At 38.6% G+C, this 22,433-nt stretch overlaps 1 protein-coding gene across 5 annotated transcripts in view; it reads right to left on the reverse strand.

Moving 5' to 3' along the window:
* The window catches only part of Adgrb3 (adhesion G protein-coupled receptor B3), a 726,584-nt gene that overhangs the window by 359,702 nt on the left and 344,449 nt on the right, over positions 1–22,433 (reverse strand). For all 5 annotated transcript variants that reach the window (NM_001106898.1, XM_087565138.1, XM_087565136.1 and 2 more), the window contains 1 exon segment: positions 20,760–20,868. In NM_001106898.1, the coding sequence (NP_001100368.1) occupies positions 20,760–20,868 (109 nt within the window).

Here is a 22,433-nt window from a genome sequence, read left to right on the forward strand (position 1 = left end):
GCGTAAGTTAAGGAGAATGAATGAAGACTGTGTTTTTCATCACCACAGTGAGTCAGTTCCACATACAAACTGCATACAGTAAATTTGATATGTCATCTGAATTAAAGGCAGAAATGGAAAACACGAGGAAAGGAAAGCCTTGAGAGCAAAGGTATATGGATGAAGGGAGCAAAAGTGAGCAAAACAGCCCAACTAATTCTAGTAAAGAACATAGCCATGTACAAGCCTGTTTTATTTATCCCTGGATGCCATTTTTGCCTGGACTCAGGTCCCGGGTGTTTCTGTTTACAGTTTGTGTAAATATTAGGAGAATTCCCTATCCATCTCAAAAATCTCAGTTTGAAAATAATTTTCAGTGTCTGGGGATGTAGTTGTTTTCATAGCATATAAAAGGTTGGGGATTTAGCTCAGTGGTAGAGCGCTTGCCTAGCAAGCGCAAGGCCCTGAGTTCGGTCCCCAGCTGCAAAAAAAAAAAAAAAAAAAAAGGCCCTGGATCTAGTTACTAGGAACATATAAACTTGCCATGGTGGCATTTCCTTTTAAAACTAGCATTACGTAGGCAGATGCACTTGGGTCAGAAATTCAAAATCATCGTGAACTACTATCTATCAAGTCAGTGATTAACCTGAGCAACAGGAGACCCCATCTGAAGGGAAACAATACAAAGAACAAGAATAGCAACAACTGAAACAACAAGCAAAAGCTATAATAAATACAAAGAGAGAAATTCCCCATGCGTTCAACAAGGTATGTGATCGAGTACATGGCTGCCTTCTCTGTGCCTTAATATCATCTTCTGTAACATGGGCCTAACACTAACTCCCTTACTCGGCTAAGAGGGAACTGAGTATCCATCAACAGTCTAGTCAGAACTATACCAGAGCTCAGGTGCTTCAGTGGAAGTAAGTGTTGGCTATTACTCTTGGAGATAATGTTCATGTAATCTTGTCCAGAAAGCTACCACGGGTGGGTTATGCATCATAATAAAGTATTTAAGGCTTACACCACACTGCCTTTGGATTTCTTTGAGTGATCCCAGGCAAGAGATTGCCTCTTGAGTGGTTTATGTTAAGTGCAGTCATTTACCCAGAGGCAGGAGCCACATTGCAAAAAGCAGAGCTTAAAGTGTGGGTGCTGAAATGTAGCATCCAGTGAGGTGAGCGGGAGCCCTGTGTATTCTGTCCTGTTTACTTGACCCTTAAGCTTTCTTTCTCCACTTTTTTCTTCCATTCTTTCTCCCTCTCCTTCTCTTTTCTGGCCAACTCTACCAGAAAGAATGAACTTTTCTTTTTGATTTTTAGGGGAAATATAGATGATCATTCAGGTTAAAACATACTGTTTCCATAAATAGAGAATAAAAGTATCATGAACAACAAATTCAGAGCAGCTAAGAACACAGGCACCAAAGAGCCCTTCAGAAGCACTACTTTTTAGTATCATCCCAAGTGCTCAGTGCAACGAGTCACATTCTGGACCACTCAGTGTAAAGGATCTGAAGAAACTCCCAAGCAAGGGACCCTTGCAGCCACAAACAAATGTGCAAGGGTATACAGAAGTGTTTAAAGGCTGTCTTAAAAAAACAGTCTTGTCTGTTGTGCTTTTTGTGTTGATGTTTCAGACATATTTCAAGTTCACATCATTTTTCATGTTCTTTCAAAAGAAACAACTGGCTAGCATCAATATTAGAAAACTAGCCATCTAAATGGAACTACTTGTGGAAAATATCACTTAAGATTTTTAGGTGGTTACCTGCATAGCATCTCTAAGAAGAGATTGGGGGCTGGGGAATATGATGTCATGTTTGGGTATGCTAGGACATACCTACTGGTAGTTTTCACTGTATTCCTAGAAAGGAGACCCACAGAGTGGGACTTCTGAAAATTTTGGAGTACTTAGCAGTGCAAAATCCTGTAGTTTAGATTTATATAGCAATGGCAAATCCTCAGTAAAACACTGAGAAAGCCTCAGAAGAAAGGAAAGATAGCTCTTTCTCTGGCCTTACTGGACAATTGTTAGGAGCTTGACACTTTGTATTCACTCGTTAATCCATTCACCAAGTATTTTGTCAAACATCTCTTCTGTGCAAGACACTGCTTTTAACATGACTCTTAGCCAGGAACCTTAGAAGTGATGCCAAATTTACGATAAAATCCTCTCTGGAGGCATTATTGGGGATCTCTTCATTGCTATTATCAGGGCCTTTGTTTTGCAAACGAGGAATCACATTATGTTTGTGCGACTTCTCCAAGGTTGTAAGTCTCCTGGGGATTCAAATCCCAGCCTGTCTACTCAGATTTGTGTCGCCTGGTGCAGTTTGATTTTATCTAGCAAATCAACAACAAATGTACTTCACTTCGTTGTGCTTTTTTCTTTTTCACTGAGAAATAAAGACAGATTCAAGAATTCGGTCTGAGGCAATGAAACGCTCATATGCCCATCAAATCAAAAGTAGATGGTATTGAAGAACAATGGTTTTAAGAATACCATATGTACTTTTTTTTTTTGCATGCACAGTGTTTACCTTCCAACATCTCCATGAAAAAAAATCCCTTTCTTAAAATTCTGTCACCGTGGTGTATAGGAAAATTCAGATATTTCCATAGATAAACCTTTAATTATCCACACTACCCATACTCTGCTTTGGTGACCGGCCATCATGGGCTTCTTTCCCAACGGTGGTCATTAGAATGTCGAGGGTCGTAGAGAAAGGAAGAGATGGCTGGCGTGTGATGCTTATCTGCATCTTCTCTGTAAATAGCAGCAGTGAGCAGGGCAGGCTTAGGACCAGTGAGTCTCATCCCTCCATTACCACCACCACCACCATTACAGAGTTTAAGATGCCCAAGTCCTAGTGGAACAATATACAAATTTAGATGAGAAACCTCCTTGCTCAAGTCTTCAATTTCCCTTGTTAGGGAAAAAAAGGACCTCGTGTCAGTCAAATGTAGACAAACTTGATTGGGCCTTAAAAACAAGTAACGATGTAGAATTTTTCTTGTTCCTTCTTCAGCTTCTAAGTAAATATTAAGTGCTGTATTCAACCTGTATGATTAACTATTTTGCATATCCCTTTTCTGTATCAAAGAGGAAACTCTTCTAAATCATTTCTATGTTATTAGCTTCACATTCTAGCTTTTTTTTTCATTTTCCATTACCCATTTCAAATGAGGGATCTGACAATAGAATACATCTCCATTTTGTGTGTTTTTTTTTTTTTTTTTTTGGTTTAGATGTAGGTGCTCTTGGGAAAACTCCTTTAATTTCTTAGCATATCACTCTCATTTTTTCAACATTGGGATTGTTAGTACATGAGGGTCAGTCCAAGGCCATTCATGTGAGTCTTGTACTAATAGGAATGTCTTCACTAGAAATAGGTAAATTGGGGCCTGCAACAAATGTGTCCCATTTGCTTCATTTTGTGTCATTTAAAAACTAAAAATGTTTCTTATATTTTTTAAACAATTGGAAAAATCAAGTATAATTCTTCTGGGGAAGTGAAAATTAAAATTAAAATGTCAATGGCTGTAAATAAAGTTTTATTGTAACTCAGCAACACCTAGGATTTTCCTATGTTCATTTATTACTTTCAGGGCATGATGGCAGAATTGTGTAGCTGCAACAGAGATGGTGACCCTAAAATGTTTACTAGCTAGACATTTAGAAGAAATGGCTTAACCACATTAATCTAGACAAATTTGGGGGACACTCTGTTTTGGAATGTTTTTTTGACAAGTAGAATAAGAAATCATTTTTAGTGATCTCTTTAAAAAGTAACTTACTGCACTGTGTATTACAAATCCTTTCTGACTATGGTGTTTTTCCATATTATGCATAACACAGTGGAGAGGATGCCCAATGATTATAACCAATTTCCTTTCCATTTCAAAAGAGTATGTCTATGTTCTTTTAGAAATATTCAGATATTCAGATAGAAATATTACAGATATTCATTTTCTTTATGCAAATGGTTAAGAATTTTAATACTATCTAATGCAAAGTAAGATATGAGATGGAAAGTTATTTTTGCATGTATGCATAATTAGTAAAAAACAAATTAATTTATAATATACTTTAGGTTAAAGTCTCATTCCTACCAGTGAAATTTCTATAGAAATTCTAATTAACCAACTATAAAACAATAAGGGGCCTGAAAATGGCAGTATTGATATTTTCTCACACACTCTCTTATAAATTTGAAGCTAAAGGCTGCCTAAATCCCATCAGAAAACAAGGCCAAAATCTCTGAGGAGTTAGGGCTCCCCAGATAGTGATTCACACATCCCCAGAAGAGCAGTAACCATGAGGAATACTCTATCTTGATAGGAGTAAAGACGTCATTACTGACAAACATTCATTTGAGAATACGTCCATCCAATAAGCATCCTTTAAATTCCAGAGTATTCCAACTTTTACTGGAATCTGGGGACTAAACGGAAAATATGAAATGCTTGTCCTTACCTTAAAGTGCCGAAATCTAGTTCAAAGAATGCACTCAACCATCAAGGGAAAATGACAGTTCATAGCATTCTAGATTGTGATTCCTGCCATCTTGAGTTAAATGGAGCATGTGGTGGACAACAGGAAGTAGATCAAGACAATCCACTCTGAACAGATCTGAGGTGGATTTAACAGATAGGTGTGAATGGAGGAGGAGGAGAAAGAGAGAGAGGAGGAGGAACAGGAGGAAGAGGAGCAGAAGGCAGGACCCATTGCTTATGTTGGTCCAGAGATTAGTAAAGGCCAATAATATTCCAGAGGCGTCAGAACAGTACAGAGAAAGAGGAAGAAAGAAGAAGGGGCATGCTGAACAGAGAAATGGTAAGACATAAAGTCACTTATTATATTAGTGTTGATAATATTTATTGCTATTCTGTTAATACTAATAGTGTTACTATACTCAGGTGGCAGAGTATTTAGGTAGGACACAAGGCTGAATATGATCTTGCAAGTTCCAAAGCCTGGTCTAGAAATTGATTACATTTAGAATATAGAAATATAAATTGGATGCCTTCAAGTTAGAACTAAAGGTTGACATATAGATAGGAATAAATTTTCCAGCACGGAGAATGTCGGAATATCCAACAGCTTGGGGAACTCTTTCATTCAGCAAATACTAACTGAGCTCCCATTCTATGCAAAGTATGGTTATTGTTTCTGGGGATATATCTATGGGAAACAGTGAATTTACTGACCTTGCAACACTGGCATGCAATTTGCAGAGAAACCATGTGAACATTATGAGAAATTATTTATAATCTAAGGTTATTTTTCATAGAGAAAAAAATTAATTATCGTCTATGGTCATACCATCTAGAAGACCCCTGACCTCACCCTGTCTCTGAAGCTAAGGAAGGCAGGGCCTTATTAGCACATGGATAGGAGAAAAAAAATTGTAGGTTTCAAGAGATCCCAAATTCTTTCAACTAAAGAAGGGACCTTAATAACCAGGGACACTAAGATGTTTATAAATTCCACAGATGATAGGGCTGTTTGATACATGTCTGAAACAAACAATAGAAGTTGGCAGACAAAGGCTTAGGTATTGTAAGGTTAAGTCAGAAAATACTATTTCCTAAAATACTACAAGGGAGCTGCAATTTGACTCGTGACATAAAAATGCACGGAAAAGTGGAGTCCTCCTTCACATACCACTTGTCACTGAAATCCCTATGGGTGTTTCACACCCCGCAAGGCCATGTGCCATCTGCCCCATCTAAAACACACAGCACATTGTTTTGATGATTATGCTATCTGCCTGGAAGTATAACATTATTTTCCTCGTTGTAAAATGGATGCCAAATGTGATATTTAGATTTTTAAAAACATGCAGGGCAGCAATTTTTTTATTAACTTGAGTATTTCTTATTTACATTTCAAGTGTTATTCCCTTTCCTGGTTTCCGGGCAAACATCCCCCTCCTTCTCCCCTCCTTTATGGGTGTTCCCGACCCCATCCTCCCCCCATTGCCGCCCTCCCCCAACAATCATGTTCACTGGGGGTTCAGTCTTAGTAGGACCCAGGGCTTCTCCTTCTACTGGTGATCTTACTAGGATATTCATTGCTATCTATGAGGTCAGAGTCCAGGGTCAGTCCATGTGTAGTCTTTAGGTAGTGGCTTAGTCCCTGGAAGCTCTGGTTGCTTGGCATTGTTGTACATATGGGGTCTCGAGCCCCTTCAAGCCAGGGCAGCAAATTTTAGTGTCAATTTTAAAGTTTTCTAAAGGGAAGAGACTACGGTCAGAGGGGCCGGAATAATGTCACCACAGTTACATAACCCGTCAGTAGGAAAACCCATAATTGTCCCTCTTTGTGAATGACAAAATAAAGGCCCTATTACTCTCCAGCTGTCAAATACATGTAGCATGTATCATGACAGTAACCAAGCAGGGAAGTTATTTTATTTTAGTTTATTCCGAGAGTAGCATCAGAGGTCTTTAGTGATGAAGTGACTTATGTTAGTCACGGAATGTGATTAGCCATGTGTCAAGATTGAAAGCCAGCACAATTTATCTCATTATTACGTATTTTGCATTGGACATGGTCTCATTGTGTAGCTTAGGATGGCATTGAATGCCCTGTCATCTTGGCTCAAAGTCTGGAGTTCTGAGACTACCGGAGTGTAATTTTTATACCTGGCTGGCATTTTTGGAAAGATACAGAATAGCATCTCTGCCCCCTCCCCCTCCCTTCCCCTCCCCAGGAAAGAAGACTGTTGGTTTCTAATCTGAGTCTGGTTTTTGGTTTGCAAATTTAGATGAAAGCCTCATGGCCAGTGAAGGGTATTTTGGTGAAGAGGCTGAAGTCAGCACAGGTTTCTTGGTGTAACCAAATAAAGCAAGAAAGCATTTTGAAAGCAGGAGATACATGAAAATAGGGTAGAAAAAAGACATGAGCTGTTATGAGCGACTGGTTGCCTCTGTTTGTTACATGGTTATTATTATAAAGCCAGACTGCTATTGTCATAGAGATGACCAATTATTTCCATAGAAACAGCTGAAACAGGATTAGCTTTCATGGTGGCACATAAGGTAGCATCCTTTTAGTTGAAGAACAAAATTGTGATGAAGGATACAGTATGTCACTTTAAATAATTCTAAATCCTTATCAGATGAACCAGTAGAGACCAGACCAGTATAAAATTTTAAGTCTTGCTCTCAGAAGGCTTTAGATTTTATCTGTTCATTTATACTCACAAGTGTGAATCTACCAGATTTTAATAGAATTAATCTTAAACAAAAGGAAAGGACTCACCACAGAAAAGGCTATGATTCAGGTTACGTTTTAGATAGAAGTTCGCCGCAGAAACCAAAAGCCATCCCATATCCCAGATGGCCCTTCTACTCACCCTCCTGTCAGAAAGAGTTTCCCTGGCTGCAGGCCTTGGAAGATCTCCTTAACTGAGATTCAAGGCTAATCCCTCTCTCAAGGACCCCGCTTCCCAGCTCTGAGATGCTAAGAGTTCCTCTGTAGCTTCACTGTGGGTAGTACAGACAATCAAATTGAAGACTTCTATGGCTAGGTGTATATGTCAATGTATAGGAAAATCAAGAATTCTCCCAGGGTCTATCAGAAGATTTAATATTGGGGTCATTATTCTCTGTGAAAAGATAACCACACAGATCCCCTAAATATGGACTTCAGCATCGCTGTTCCATTAATTCACTCCTACAGGCTGCAAGTTTGTGATTCCTCATAGGCCTGCATGCCTTTGGTAAACATAAAAGTCTCTTTTTTGTTTTCCCACTGTTTTTTTCTCAAAGCTCTTAAAATTTTTTTTTATGCATTCTCTACTGCTAATATTGTAAAGTGGGGTTTTTGTGTCCTTGCATTTTGGAGATCAAGATATTTACTTCACTGTGGATAACTGCATAACAAAAATATTCAATGGTGAACAGACAAAAACCTAACGTGAGGCCCTAAAGCTTCATAATGACTAGTCTAACAATTTTATTGAGATGCATAGATTTTGATTCTGGCTAATTTTAGTGTGATGATTGTTGTTAATGCAAAGTTTTGCTAAAAATTATGTTTATAAAGTAAAACAATTAAAGACTAAACAAATACAAAATAAATACTATGTGGTAGAGACAGAGTTGTTACTATAGCAACACATCCTCTGCAGGAGTCAAGATTGAAGGAGGAACGAGTTCATAACAGTTCTTGGCTAAGATGTGTTATAAAACATTGATAACAAGGAAAATCCACATCCATATTAAAGGTATAGATAACTGGGCAGAAAAACAGTTTAGACATCTTAATGAAACAAGTATTTATGAAGACGCTTGCTACAAAAGAAAGCACATGGTCCGGAATAATTTAACAAGGATGAGCAAAACCAGAACATATGCCTCAGTTACCCGAGGGTCATATTTTTCAAAAAGATAATTTGCCAGAAATTCTTAATATAGCAGAAGTAGGTTCAAGGGTTATGGGCTGGACAAAAGAAAGAAACAAATCTTTAACTTTTAATTACTGAGATGCAAAGGGAAAAGCCATTTAGTCTGAAGGCAAACCACTGACCTAGGACAAACCATGTTGAGTCCTCCACACACCTATGACAAGGCAGTCAACACAAACAGCTTCATAAACTCCTGGGCACCATTCACTTGGGAACTTCTCTAGAGTATGAGTGGAACATTCGTTAGGAAAGTGCAAGAAATGAGGAGGAAATGAACAGAAATGTTTCCTATCCATTGTACTCAAATGAGAAAAACTCCTGAAAACATATTTTTGGAATACTTGTCTCTATTGGATGTTTTGTAATTGTCATTAAAATGTGTACTCAAATGACAAGCACTTGAGGTACCTCAAAGAAGACATTCCAAAACTTTCCATTATTTCTCAGTGGCAAGGCAAATGAGGAAATAGTAAAAACAATATTAAATAGTAATTTAGGAATGACTGCATAAGAGTCACAGCAGAGCAGTTCAGATTAGAAGTTGGAATATCAGGAATGTAGAAAAGTTTAGGAGATTCAGATTAAGACAAGATAGAATGGTTACTCAAGCGCTTTAAAGATTTTCAGGGAGCAAAATATTATTGAATAATAAGTTGATGAATAATTGTGTTCTTGAACATAAGTATATAAAACAGATTATATAAGCATAGATGTTTATGTAACTACTTTTTGCTCCAGTTGACTTGCAAGAGATTAGAAGCCTACCTTGAATTGAACATGATAACTTGATTCATGTTTTCTATGTTAAGTTCTAACCATGACAACAGCCCTGTGAGAGACAGTATTTTTAAGCTGGAGGGGTAAAGTACTTTCAAAAATGTCTCTTAATTACACAGCAAACTTTGACATGTTTTTAATTTTAACATATTTTTAAATAAAAAATGTTCTTACAAAGTAGAAAGTATAGCACAAATGACCAGGTCCTAGTTGAGCACCATTGACTTTTAAGAGTTCTGTTATTGAGAATCCATGACATAGTTATAAGAAGATACACCAACATTTAGGATAAAATATAGCTTATTCAGTTTCAAAAATCATGCTTATTTCATTATTTAACTGGCCACTTAATCTGAGGCCGTTTTGTAATATTATTTTAATGATCATATTCACTCTTTCTCTTGTCTCAGGATTCAGAAGATGGAAAGGAGGTAGAATAGTGTTGGTTTCCATGATCAAACTGATCAGTCTCCCTGAGAACAAAAATGAAATTAACATAGACAGTAAGAGTCAAGATTCCTGTGTAAATGAGGAACATCTTCCACCTGTCTATAGGTTGTGGTCTGTGGTCTGTCTGTGTTGCTTGTCTGATCTGTCTGTGTTTGATGTCTGTCTGTTGTGCCTGTCCCTAACAAAGGGATTTGGACTGTATTTATTGAACAGTTAGCAAAACATGGTATAAGAAAGGAACAAAGAATTGTTCGCAGGAAAGTATAACAGTGTTTTCTAAGGAGAGAAGTGACTTTTCTGACCCACTGATCCAGAACTACACTCAACACTCCACATGTGGCTTCTTATATGTATGAGATATTTATGTTTTCAGGTTACTTGCATATGTCAGTTTTTAGTAAATGGTTAACACAATACACACACACATGCACACATGCACACACACATATACACACATGCACACATATATACACACATGCACACACATAGACACATATGCACACATACACACATATGCACACATGCACATATGTATGCATGCACGCACACATATACACACATATACACATGCACACACATACACACATATGTGCACACAGATGCTCTCTCTCTGTCTCACATATACACATACACACACATACACACACATTGACACAATCACACACGTTTTGAACTTCTAACTGTAGAGACACTCAAATAGTTATACAATAGACTTTTGATGTAAACTATCTTAGAGCAGCTACAAAGAAATGTCCTTGAACCTTTCTTTTGTGTTTCTCGGTTTTCCTTAGACAATCTTGAGTACCTAGGCTCCTGAAGTGTTCCTGTATCAGATCCACAGAAGCTGAAATGCATTACCATGCCAATCAGAATTTCCTCTTTTGTTCATAGCTCATCTATACTGTTAGTAAAATCTGCCAGACCAACTGCCAAGATGACTTCATACCATTTCCAGTGTCATCTATCCCAACCCCCTGAAACTTCTCACTGTTCTCAGCTGCATCCTCTCACAACCTATACAGCCTATTTGTAGTCATAATAAATCCACTAAAAGACAGGTACAATCATGATGTTTTCTGCTCAAATCTGCACTCATTTTCATTTATTTTTAAACCCAGTCAAATGAGTCCCCAATCTCTCTTTGCCTCTTTGACTTCATGGTCATGCATAGCCACTTCCACATCCTTAGAGTTCTCCCCTTATTCCAGTGGACAACGCACTTGGGTACACCATGGTCTTTACGTACTACTTTTGTTCCATTAGAAACATTCTGCCTACACATGCCACTGCACCTCTGATGTTCCCTGAGTCTTCATGCCATTTGGAGTATCACTGGTCAGAGGCCTTTACTGACCTTTCATCATTACATGGGATCCCTGTCTTCACTCTGTATTTCAAAACCCAGTAGATTGCTTTATTTTTCCTCCTAGCAATTATAACCATTGGGCACATTGGATGATATTTGGTTGACATGTGTCTCATTAATATGAAACATGAAGTTCACAATTCCACAAGAGCAAGAGCTTTGTCGAATTCACTCACTGACAAAGCCTGAGAACCAAGAACAGAACATGATATGTAGTAAATGAGAGACTGATACCGTATAAAGTGAATTAAACATGTGAATCATTAGTAGCCTACTGCACTGGCCTTGGGAAACACTTTAAATTGTAGTTCTGATCTAGGTGAACTAGAACCCCTCTATAATCCCTTGGTTGTTTGTTTTTCTTATAAACACAGAGAATTTGAAAAAAACTTTCGTATTAACCTATCCATAGTTTCTACCCCTAGACATTTGGAATAAGTGGATCAGTTCATATTCTATAATAATTCCTATTTTTTAAAAAGAAATAACAAAGAATTTGGTGTTGATATCACTCAGTGTCTTAGTTTCAGAAGACTTTTGAAGTATTTTCTCAATAGCAGCTGTATTAAAGTACCATAGAAAGAAACTAGTAATTTCATTTTTTTCTTTCTAACTATAGAAAGTTACTCACTTACTCTATGTGTATAGCAAGACTGGAAGAGGACTAGGAGGGTGGGGGAGAACCTTACATGTTTACTCCCCAACCTCTGTCTAGCTAAATGAACTGACGTCAGTAATACAAGATATGCAAATGTCTCTATTTTGGGGCTTTAGCATCATTGCGTGACTTGTTTTTAAGAAAAGAAGCTGAGCAAGTGAAGGAGATGTGTGAAGCACAAAGCTAGGCAGTGAGAGGGGAATTCAGCTTAGAAGGAGAAGCCAGGCCTTGCTCACAGCCTGTAGCTGGTTCTCCTCAAATGAGAACCAAGATATTACACTAAAGTGGTTATCAGATTTTACTGTAAATATTAGAAATGGCAGATTTTATGTTGATAAAAAGACATTGTGGAGGGGGGAAGGATGTTAAATTGTATGTCTTTATTCAGATTCAATTTCAGAAAATATCGAGTATGATTGTTTATTCTCAAAAGCATACTAGTCCATATTTCTAAATCAAAAATAAGCCATGATACTTAACTTCACAAAGAGAAATACATATGTATTTTTACTTTGGTGTATCTGAGACACTCGTGGTGTCCTGGGAAAGAAATGGATTATAATTTCAAGAATCATGTATTTCATGAACAAGACTTGAAATTTCTTACAGATGAGAATCCTAACATTCAGTATTTGAAGATATTGTGGGGCTTAAAACCATCCCATTTGTCTGGTTGTCAACATCGAGCACTTCCTAAGAACAGTTGTGGAACAGTCATATGTGGGCATATACATCTGTGCAAAGCCAATAATGCAGACAACTGGATCAAGTCTTAAGGATCTGACCACAGAAGCCCCACCCCCACCCCCAACCCCAGCATGGAGACTTATTCCCTGTTCACTGTGTCTGTACTGTTCCTTAGAATTTTCAAGTCATGCCATCAATAATTACATACTTAAAAAAACCCTGTAACACACCAAACTTATTAGACGTAGATATGAATAGACACACAACTGGTGAAATGTTCTCCGTGGTGGTCATTAATTGACCCTAACTCATTTTACATATCTAGGCAATGCTTGTACAAACTAACTCTAACCACTCATTCGCTGACACCTGACCTGATTATTTTCAGAGTTGGTGGCTCCTTGTTTTCTCTTCTTTTTCTATCACGAGGCTGTCTTGATCACTGAAAACACAAACACAGCTCCAATCCCATCTCTCTGCAGTGGATCGCCACCTATGTTTATTGATTTCGTCTTCTGTGCTAAAATCCAAGGTCTCATTCTTGGTTGTCACTTGGGCATGGGCATTTCCTAAATATCATTATGTGTGTGTGTGAGAGAGAGAGTTTCCTTCCAATGCTTTCAGAATAACCAGTAGTCTCCATTTCTCCCGGTACTCTTACCGACCCATCAGTTATGAAATCCAATCAATTCGAACCTCAGAAAGGATCTCACATTCAGCCCCACGTTTGGTTTTGATTCATACTTTTACTAATTCCGTTCTTCATTATGTCACACACTGATTGCAGTTAAGAGCCCTTTATCTCCATTCACACTAATTATGTTTGCAGTCTTTCCCAGTAGCTGGAGCTCTATTTTCTGCTCTAAGCGCCTCCCTACCAGAGTAGGATTCTTACCAAGACAAGCTTCAGTGATTCTAAATTGTTCTTAGAATTCAGTAAATTGTCTCACGCTGGTTCTCATCTTCTCTCTTTACTTCCATAAATGGGGATGTTGTATTTCTTTTTAAAATTAAAACAAAGTGCTTATATTCTGAACACAATCTCAACCTAGACATTGATCTGTCCTAGTTTTCTCTGTGCTGTTGTGATAAGATATCCTGATCTAAAGTAATTTAGGAAACACAGGGTTTCTTTTAGTTTAAAATTCCAGTTTATGGTCTACAATTGAGGGAAGTCAGGACAGGAGCCCGTGTGGGTCTTGAAGGCATAGTTACTTAATGTTCCACAAAGCACTAACTCTGACCTAGAGACTCACTCCATAGCCAAAGAAAGGTAACAGGAGCCTGGGCATGCTGCATGCTGGCTGCAGGGAACCGTAAGCTCATCTTCCTTTCTTATAGATAGTTCAGGACCTACTATCTAGGGAATAGTGTGATCCTGTGACACACACACACACACACACACACACACACACACACACACGCGCACACACACACACACACACACACACACACGCATGCACACACCCCACTGCAATCTGATAGATCTAGCTCTTCAACTAAGATTGTCTTCCCAGACAATTCCAGATTTTAACAAGTTTTTGTTTTAGAGCTTTATTTCTTCTCTTTTATACGAGTTTATGTGGTCCTGAGTATATGACTACGTACCATAGACGTGCAGATACCCATGAAGGCCTGTGGAGGGCATCAACTCTCTAAAGCTGGAGTTACAAATAAAGGAATATTTTTAAAGCTAGACAGGGCATCTGTTTATCATCTTTGATAAAAACAATGGTGTGTAGTGTAACCATCTGCTTATTAATTGCTTCCTTTCATCTTGAATGGTTAAAAAGAAACCCAGCGAACCTTCAAACTCTATCATAAACGATCGAATGCCTCTTTCTCTAGGAATATTTCTTCATCTATAAATAGTTAATTCCAGCATTTGGTTTATATGGCACATGCAAAGCACACTAAATTTTTATTTATGTAATTTTTTTAAGATTAAAAAAATAACGTGTGTGCATGCATTGTATCCATATCTGTGCACACACGGATGCTTGGTGCTCAAAAAAGCCAGAAGAGGTCATAAGAACCTTTGGCGATCGAGTTGTGAGCCATCATGTTGGTGCTGGGAATTGAACCCAGGACCTCTGTAAGAACGGTCAGTTTTCGTAATTGTTGGGCCATGTCTGTAGTAGCCTGTTGGCTACAGCTCTGTTGACATTTTACATGTTGGGGTCATTGTGTTGCTCTGAGTTAGGTTGTACTAGAACTCACGATTCTGCTTCTGACTCTGGGTGAGGGGATTATGGCACCACAGAGACTGAAGTAATCCATTTGCATCAGTGAAGCCAACCTCACAGAAAATTGAGAAAAAAAATTCATTTGCTTAGTCAGTAATAATTTTTTTTAAATTACATGCAATTTATAAGCTAACAACGCATAACATATTACTGATCTTTGGATTCAGGTCAATGATTACATTTCTAGATCTAAGTCAAAAAGTAAAACTATTAATTATAACGGCTAGACTAGTCTGGTGCACACTTCGGCAACACACAAGTTAAAACTGGAATGATGTAGAGATTAGCTTGGTCTCTTAGTGAGGAAGATAGACACATTTGAGATGTGCTCCACAGTAAAAATAAACATATAGACTAGTTTTGATAAGGTGAGTAAATGTAATACATTACACAAAGTTATTGTGAAAATTACATCTTAAATGAGTGTTGAACTGACATATGAAATTTCCTGGGGAAGAAGCAAAATTTACTTTGGCTTAACTCTTTTTATAAAATTATTTTTCCCAATGGCATATTAAGGGTGTTGATACACATCTGTTGAAAAGTTATCCATATTTGCATATTCTCTTTACATTCTCCCATTCCTATAAGCTTTAATAAAGTATAAATCTTCATTTGCCTGAAAGTGATATACATGGAGACACTTTCTTTTAATTGTAGATGTGTTGAGACTTTTTACTGAAATTAGTTTTGAAGAAAACTACTGCAAGACATATTGGCTGTTTTGCCACCAAGTTAATTAGAATACACAACCTTTTTATCTTGATAAATTGAGGCCATGATTTTAAGTATAGCTTATTATTCTCGGCCTTAAGACTATCAGTTTCAAAAGTAAGATTTTAGAAATCTGGGTTTAGAATTATGGGTTTTAACTTCTGGAATATCATTCTAAGAAATTCAGCAATAAATAGCACATATTATGCAATGTGACACTACTAGGTAAACCTTTGGAAATTCCTATTGGTACAGGATAGCTCCCAATTACAGCCACCAAACTACATTAAGATTCTAGACAGTACTTGTAGGCAAATCAGACCTATGGCTCCAGCTGCATATGTAGCAGAGGATGGCCTTATTGGGCATCAATGGGAGGAGAAGTCCTTCGTCCTGCCAAGGCTTGATGACTCAGTGTAGGGGAATGTTAGGGCGGGGAGGCAGGAAGGTATGGATGGGTGAGTGGGGGGAAAACACACAAATAAGTAAATAATAAAAAAGACTTATCAGTGGCCAGTCAGTAACCTGGGATTTTGTATTATAAATGAGATATACAAAACATTTAAACATAAAGATTTACTTATGGTGTTTAAATTCTGGACATAATACTTTGTTGCTAATAATACTACTTCTATAGATAATTTGATGTTATCATTTTGAAATAGTCTATATTAAGCCAAAATTTTAACATACCTGATTAGAACTTGCCTTTGATTCCTTGCAACGGTTCTCAACCTTCCTAATGCTGTGACCATATATATTATACAGCTCCTTATGCTGCAAAGTCCTCAACCATAAAATTATTCTTGCTGCTGCTTCAAAACTGTGGTTTTGCTACTATTATTAAGTGTAATAGAAAATATCTGTATTTTCTGATAGTCTTAGGTGACCCCTGTGAAAGGGTCATTTCAGCTTCAAAGTGGCTGTGACTCACTGCTTTATAGTAATTTTAAATAGCTCATGTTGACCTAATAACATACTTTATTATTTTGTTTTTGAAGAGTGCCTTATGTAGACCAGACAGGTCTCAAGCCCTTCAGACCAGTGCTGATAATAATAATAATAATAATAATAATAATAATAATAATAATACCTGATTACCCAGAGCTGCATTGTCTTTATTTGAAGGTAATTATAAATAGAAGAAAATCTTTCTGAATCACAGTAAAAATTAGGGCAGGAAGTATTAAGGAAATAATAAAACTCTAATCCTTCATGAAATCAATTTGTATAATAATTAAGAAGACAATTTCTTTGTTCTGTACTAATTTTTATCTGCAAAGAGAAATATGCCATTTGCTTAAAGCAGTTATTGTTGGCTCAGTAGAAATCATGGCGTGGGGGTTTTGCTCCTCATAAGAATCTCATGAAATGCAGCGGTAACAGCGAGGAAAAGAGGTACAGTCTTTCGTGCCTGTGTTTAACATTTAGACTCCACAGCAGAGTACTCTACGGTGTCCTGCAAGGTACTTCAGAAAACCCAGCAAGCAGTGGCACGATCACATGTCCCTTAGAAGCACTCTGAAATGTTCCTCGGAAACCTAACATGTTTGAGATACTCAGTAAGGAATGACTCAAGAGCCTATGCAGAACGCATGGGAGACAATGAGGTTCTGTTGTTTGCTGTTTTAATCACGGATGTATAATGTTCTGAATTACATCTGATAGATAGCAATGAACACTTGGCAAATAAAAACAAAATAAGGGTATATTAACTTCTACAGAAGCGTGTACAGAAACACACTGTGGGCCTGTGGACATTTACACAGGTTCGTGTAGACTGAGCATGCATGCGTGTGTGCCTGTGCCTGTGCCTGTGCCTGTGTGTGTGAAAGTATGTATTGACTGCTTTCTTTACATTGAAATGTTTACTCCTGTTTGGAGGAGGGAGGATTATAAGGCTCAGGAAGTCAATAAAACCTACAAGGCTAAGGAAACTCAATAACTTATAAGATAATTAGAAAGTTCCAATTCTCTAAGACCCTCCTCCCTAAGGTTGTATACCCTGCAGGTAACTCCCGCGGGAAGGCATGCTCTCCTGTGGAGACGCACCTGCAGTTGGACAGAGTTATGGGAATGCACCTTTCACTACTTTTATTACAAGGAGTGGGCTTTTCAGTTACACAGCTGCCTTTGAGGACCCTCTAAGTGACTTCTTACCCACATTTTTGCAAGCAAGCCCAGTAAACTCACTGGCTCACCAAGCTGCACTTCCACGGAACACCCTTCAAGCCTGTCACCGGGACCTATCTCAGTTGCAATGACACTTGTTCAGGTGTCTTCGGGAAAACTTACGTAACTCAAGTGGAATCTGAAAGGGGATTCACAGAACCAAGGGTAAGTTTGGGAAGAGCAGTCGCACGGCTCCTAAAATGGGTGAGAAAGCATGAAACCGAGGCTGGAATGTTCAGGGACAATATTCCAATATGAAATCGATCACACCTTTCCTTGTGTCATATAGAGTACATGTCCCCTTGAGGTAGTGGCAGGTATGTGCCCCTTGCTGTATTATTGCATTCAACGGGCATACACGGAGCCGAGAGCAGAGCACCCTGGGATGGGTGAGTGCCGTGGTTGCTAGCTTCATTGATGTGGTACTGCGGTTCTCATTTGATGACGGTGAGAGTCTCCAAATGACTCCTAAATTAATGTAGGACATAATTTTACAATCCCTGTTGACATTATATAGGAGGTGGGATTATTAGCGGGCTTGGTAGCAATTGCAAAGCCCTTCCCTTGGGTGACAGAAAATGTTTGTAACTGAGGCTCCTGTTTCTGCCTCGAAAGAACTCACGTACACAAGGAAGGACATGTGAATGGTAAACAGAGGAGGGGATACTCTTTTTCTGCCTTAGTTTTCGGATCCAGGAGGAAAGATATAGAAACCAGAGGATGATATATGTAAGTGTACAAAAGTGCAAGTTATATCTGGACTAAAGATTCCACTGTGGGATCCCTATACAGGAAATCTTGGGGGGAAATCAGACAGAGATTGAGATCAAAGTGAAAGAAGGCTTCTCTCAGGTCTGACCTTTAATATAAAAAGGGGGCATTCATGATCTAATCCACAGACTTGGACCTTCCAAATAGTCCAGTATAGGAAACCATAATAATTGTTTGGACTGTGGAAAGTTACTGAACAATAAACACATGGTTTTAAAGTTTGGCTCACATTGTTGTGGCATATAGCTGCAGATGGGATCAGTCTAAGTGCCATGGGGTAGAGAAACGGAATAATGCAAACAATTCATGTCTCCCTGAGACAAAGGCTGCATAATCAAGGGCAGTATGAGGGAAATTATTCCCTGACAGACTGGCTCATAGAGGCCATTAGGGACAGTTAGTTTTGGACAGTCAGTCAAGGTCACCAGGAGTATCAGGGACTGGATGTAAACAGGAGAATAAAAAACATTAGTGAGCAAAATGTGGATGGTACAGGGGGTGTTTGATGCCCTGGTCCCCTGGTTTATTTGAAACGTGGTCTTAAGGGGATAAAGAAATTAATTCACCAGAGCCCTTGAGACTTGCATGGTGTTTCGGCAGCTTTGCCAAACATCATGACAGGTTCTGATCCTTACAAGGTAGGGGAGTCTCTGGCAGGTCTGGACAACCTAGACTGGCATATAAACTGAGTTTATAAAGCGCCACAGCACTTGGGAGTAGAAAAAAATTAAAGACATAGAAAGAAAAACAGACAATGGAGACTATCATAGTCGTTCCAAAGCAAATGTGACAAGAGGTTCAGTAAGCTGGGTTTTCCCAGTATCTTTCATGTGGGTGGTTTTGAAGGGACATTTTAGCTCCATGTATGGCCAGTGGACAGTTTGCAGTCAGGGTACAATGCCTGCAGCCTCTCAGATTCCAGGATACAGGTCCAGCCGTGGGAGGAATGACATAGATCATAGCTTTGCTTCCCCTTAATCCTGAGGCGTGTCCAGTAGCATGAACGGACTGCCGTGCCCCTTAGGAGTGAGAATGTATGTCACAGACACCCAGTTGTACCCCAGAATGAGAAGGCTGAGCGGTGCTAGTGGAAAGTGACAGAAGGCGGGTGTCACAGAAGGCTAGATAGAATGTTGTCCTCATCTACACCATTAGAAAATGTTCTTCAGATAAAGCACTAATATAAGTGATGCTGCATTGAACCTAGAATTTTTTCTCTAACCATTGTCCTTGTAAATCCCCAAGCCCACTGACATTTGTTTAAAATGGCAGTGATCGATCTGCCATCCCAGCCATACTTGCTAAAGGGTTTCATCCTATAATGCTAACCTTGACATGTTTTACACATTTGGAAAGGTTTAGGATAACAGTAAAAACAAAAATTGAAGAGTTTGTAAAAGGACACACTGTGATGTTAGAAAATGAAACTCACAGAAGGCCCGAGGTTAGTGGATAAGGAACTGGCCGTTCTTAATATCTTACCTCCCTGAATCCATGTCAACCATAGAGGCCATTGAGATACTCACTGACTACATAGTAGAATTAGATTGTAAGTTCTTACTGCTAGAGACACTTTCATTTGGTTTTAGGACAGGGTGAAATTAAGCTGTAACTGATACAAAGCCTCTCTTTGTAGGGTAAGGTATTCTTTTCAGTGTAGAGTGGTCACTACATGGCAATCATAACTGTCTAAGATGCTGAGAATAGCTTCATATTGGGCAGCCTGTTAGCTCCATGTTCACTCAAAATAGAGAGAAAAACAATGAGATAGCCAAATGACCCCTTTCAAAGTTCAGGGATCAGCATGGGTGAGTAGATAGAAGCAGGGAAGATAAAGCCAGGGAAGAAATCTTGAGTGAGCATTTGTGTCAAATTGCAACATGGAGAGAAGAGAAGGGGGTGGGGATCATAAGACTTAGGTAGTTAATATACTTTACAAGACGCGGGAATCTGAAGATAGTTACAAAACGCGGGAAGCTAAGTACGTTATAAGACCCAAGAGGCCTCTTCTTCAGGTTGTATTCATTAGTCAAACACCAGGGGTGAGACAGGAGACTTTCCAGTGGAATTGCCTGCAGTGTGGGCAGGGGGCTCTAGGTAAGCTGCTGCTAAGGTAGGTCTTTCAATGGTGCAGCCAGCACCTTTGAATTCCCCAAGCTCTCGTAAGTAATCCCATATGCAGGCTCCTAGAAGTACATCTAGGAAACACATTCATTGGCCAAATTACAATTGGGTGAAATAATTTCGTTTTGTGCTGCAGTTTGGGCCCTACCTGGGGTGAGTAGATGTTTGGTTATCTCTCCCTAAGGAAAGCCATGTAATGGCACACATCTAATCAAGGGAACGCATTTAATGTGCATGGGACTTGGTCTATCTAAACCACAGCCAGAAAGTCTCCACAATGTATTTCTTCACATATACCTAGAGATAATAAACAAGAACACGACACTTTAAACGTGTGGCACAAACTCTGCCATTTAATCTCAGTAAAAAAATTTGAGGAATATTCCTATTTCTTACCTACATTTCCAGTCATTAGGTATGAATTTTGAAAGTCCATCATCCCCATTCCAACAATGTGTATAAAATCTTCAATCACCTGCATTAACTCTATTGAGCCTGGATAAATCTAGAAAAACAAGAGCAAGTTAGACTTGAGAACAAGTTCATACAAGGGGATCCATAACTAGGAAAGATATACCACATAATCAAACCACAAATGACCTCCGATTTATTTGGAGGAACATCTGCAGCTGAAATTATCTATTAGCTTTAAAATTAATAGTTGAGCCTGATACCAGGTGTCACACAGCAAGAGCTTTGGAAGTGACAAGATACACTAATTAATCACTCCAGAAGTATACAAACACTTCCCGAAATGGCTGTAAGATTGTCTGCACGCAGGTAACATAACTTTATGTTTCCATAAAACCCCTGACTTACATAAGAAAACACTGAAACTGGACTCTGCATTTGTAGCTTAATATCCATCTGGAGGAACATGTAGCATAAGTACCCGTGAGAAACATTTACATCTAATAATTTTATTAGTCATTGTATGAACAATATTAGCAATGGTTGTAGGATTGTAATCCTATAAACAATTTGCATATATACATGAGAGAAATTAACTCATGTGAGAATATTATAGTTATTTGTAGGCTAGAAATAGAATCTCAATGAGGCTGACGATATAGTCGAAGCCACTTTGTACCGGCTAGTCACTGAGGCAGTATCTAGCCATTGCCTCATCTCCCAGCCCTTTATTTCTGTACCTGTGCTTTCTGTCTGTGTGCCTAGTCGCTATCCATATACCTACTGCCAAGCCAACTTACCTGCACACTCTGAGTGTGCTTGCCAACACCACGGCACACACAAAAGGATCTGCTTTTTCAAAGACACCACACCCTGGCAGAAGCTCGTACCATAAATACCCTCAAGGACATCAAAAACATATGTGCTATTTACCTGTGTGAGCATGTGAACTGCATTAGCTTCTAAGCAGGAAAAATTAATCACTATAGTTTTAGCTAAATGCCATAGTGGGAGAGGAAAAGACCTGATGGCCTGCATAGCACAAGGCAAGAGCTCTGAGGAAATGGAACGGGGAAAGAAGTGATGAGTAGGCTGTCAGCCTATGTTGTGTATTTTTCAGAGGGCTATGGTTGCTACATCTGAAAGTCAAACAGCTCAGATCTACAAACGTCATCTATTCACCTACATATACACATCTTCCACAGAACCGGCAATATTTAACATGGGACATATTGGGAGCTCAGTCTTTAACTCACCTAGATTTTCAATCATGACATGGGAATTCTAAAAAATCATCACCCACATTTGATGAACATGAATGCGGTACCTCTAGGCTCTCAAGTTTCCTGATGCTACTGCACCATGCTTACTTTTCTTACCTAAGCTCGCGAGCACTGTGTCCTACAGGGTTGAGCACCAATTAAAACAAGAGGCTTAATCTTCATTCTTAGAAACAGCATTGACATATCCCTTCCCTTCCCTTTTACTAAATATTTACTTTGGAAAATTAGTAATAGTAAGAATCACTTCAACCTATTGAAAATATATTTTAAACTGTCTTTTTAAACTGAAAAGTCTTTCCTGATGTTTTAAAGATCCAGTAACTTCTCCCTTTGGAACAAAACACCAGGGAAGAGAGTGTCTCTGTCTTATAAGAGT

Source organism: Rattus norvegicus, chromosome 9 (genome assembly GCF_021556685.1).
Source record: "Rattus norvegicus strain SHRSP/BbbUtx chromosome 9, alternate assembly SHRSP_T2T, whole genome shotgun sequence".
In the NCBI taxonomy this organism is placed as follows: domain Eukaryota; kingdom Metazoa; phylum Chordata; class Mammalia; order Rodentia; family Muridae; genus Rattus; species Rattus norvegicus.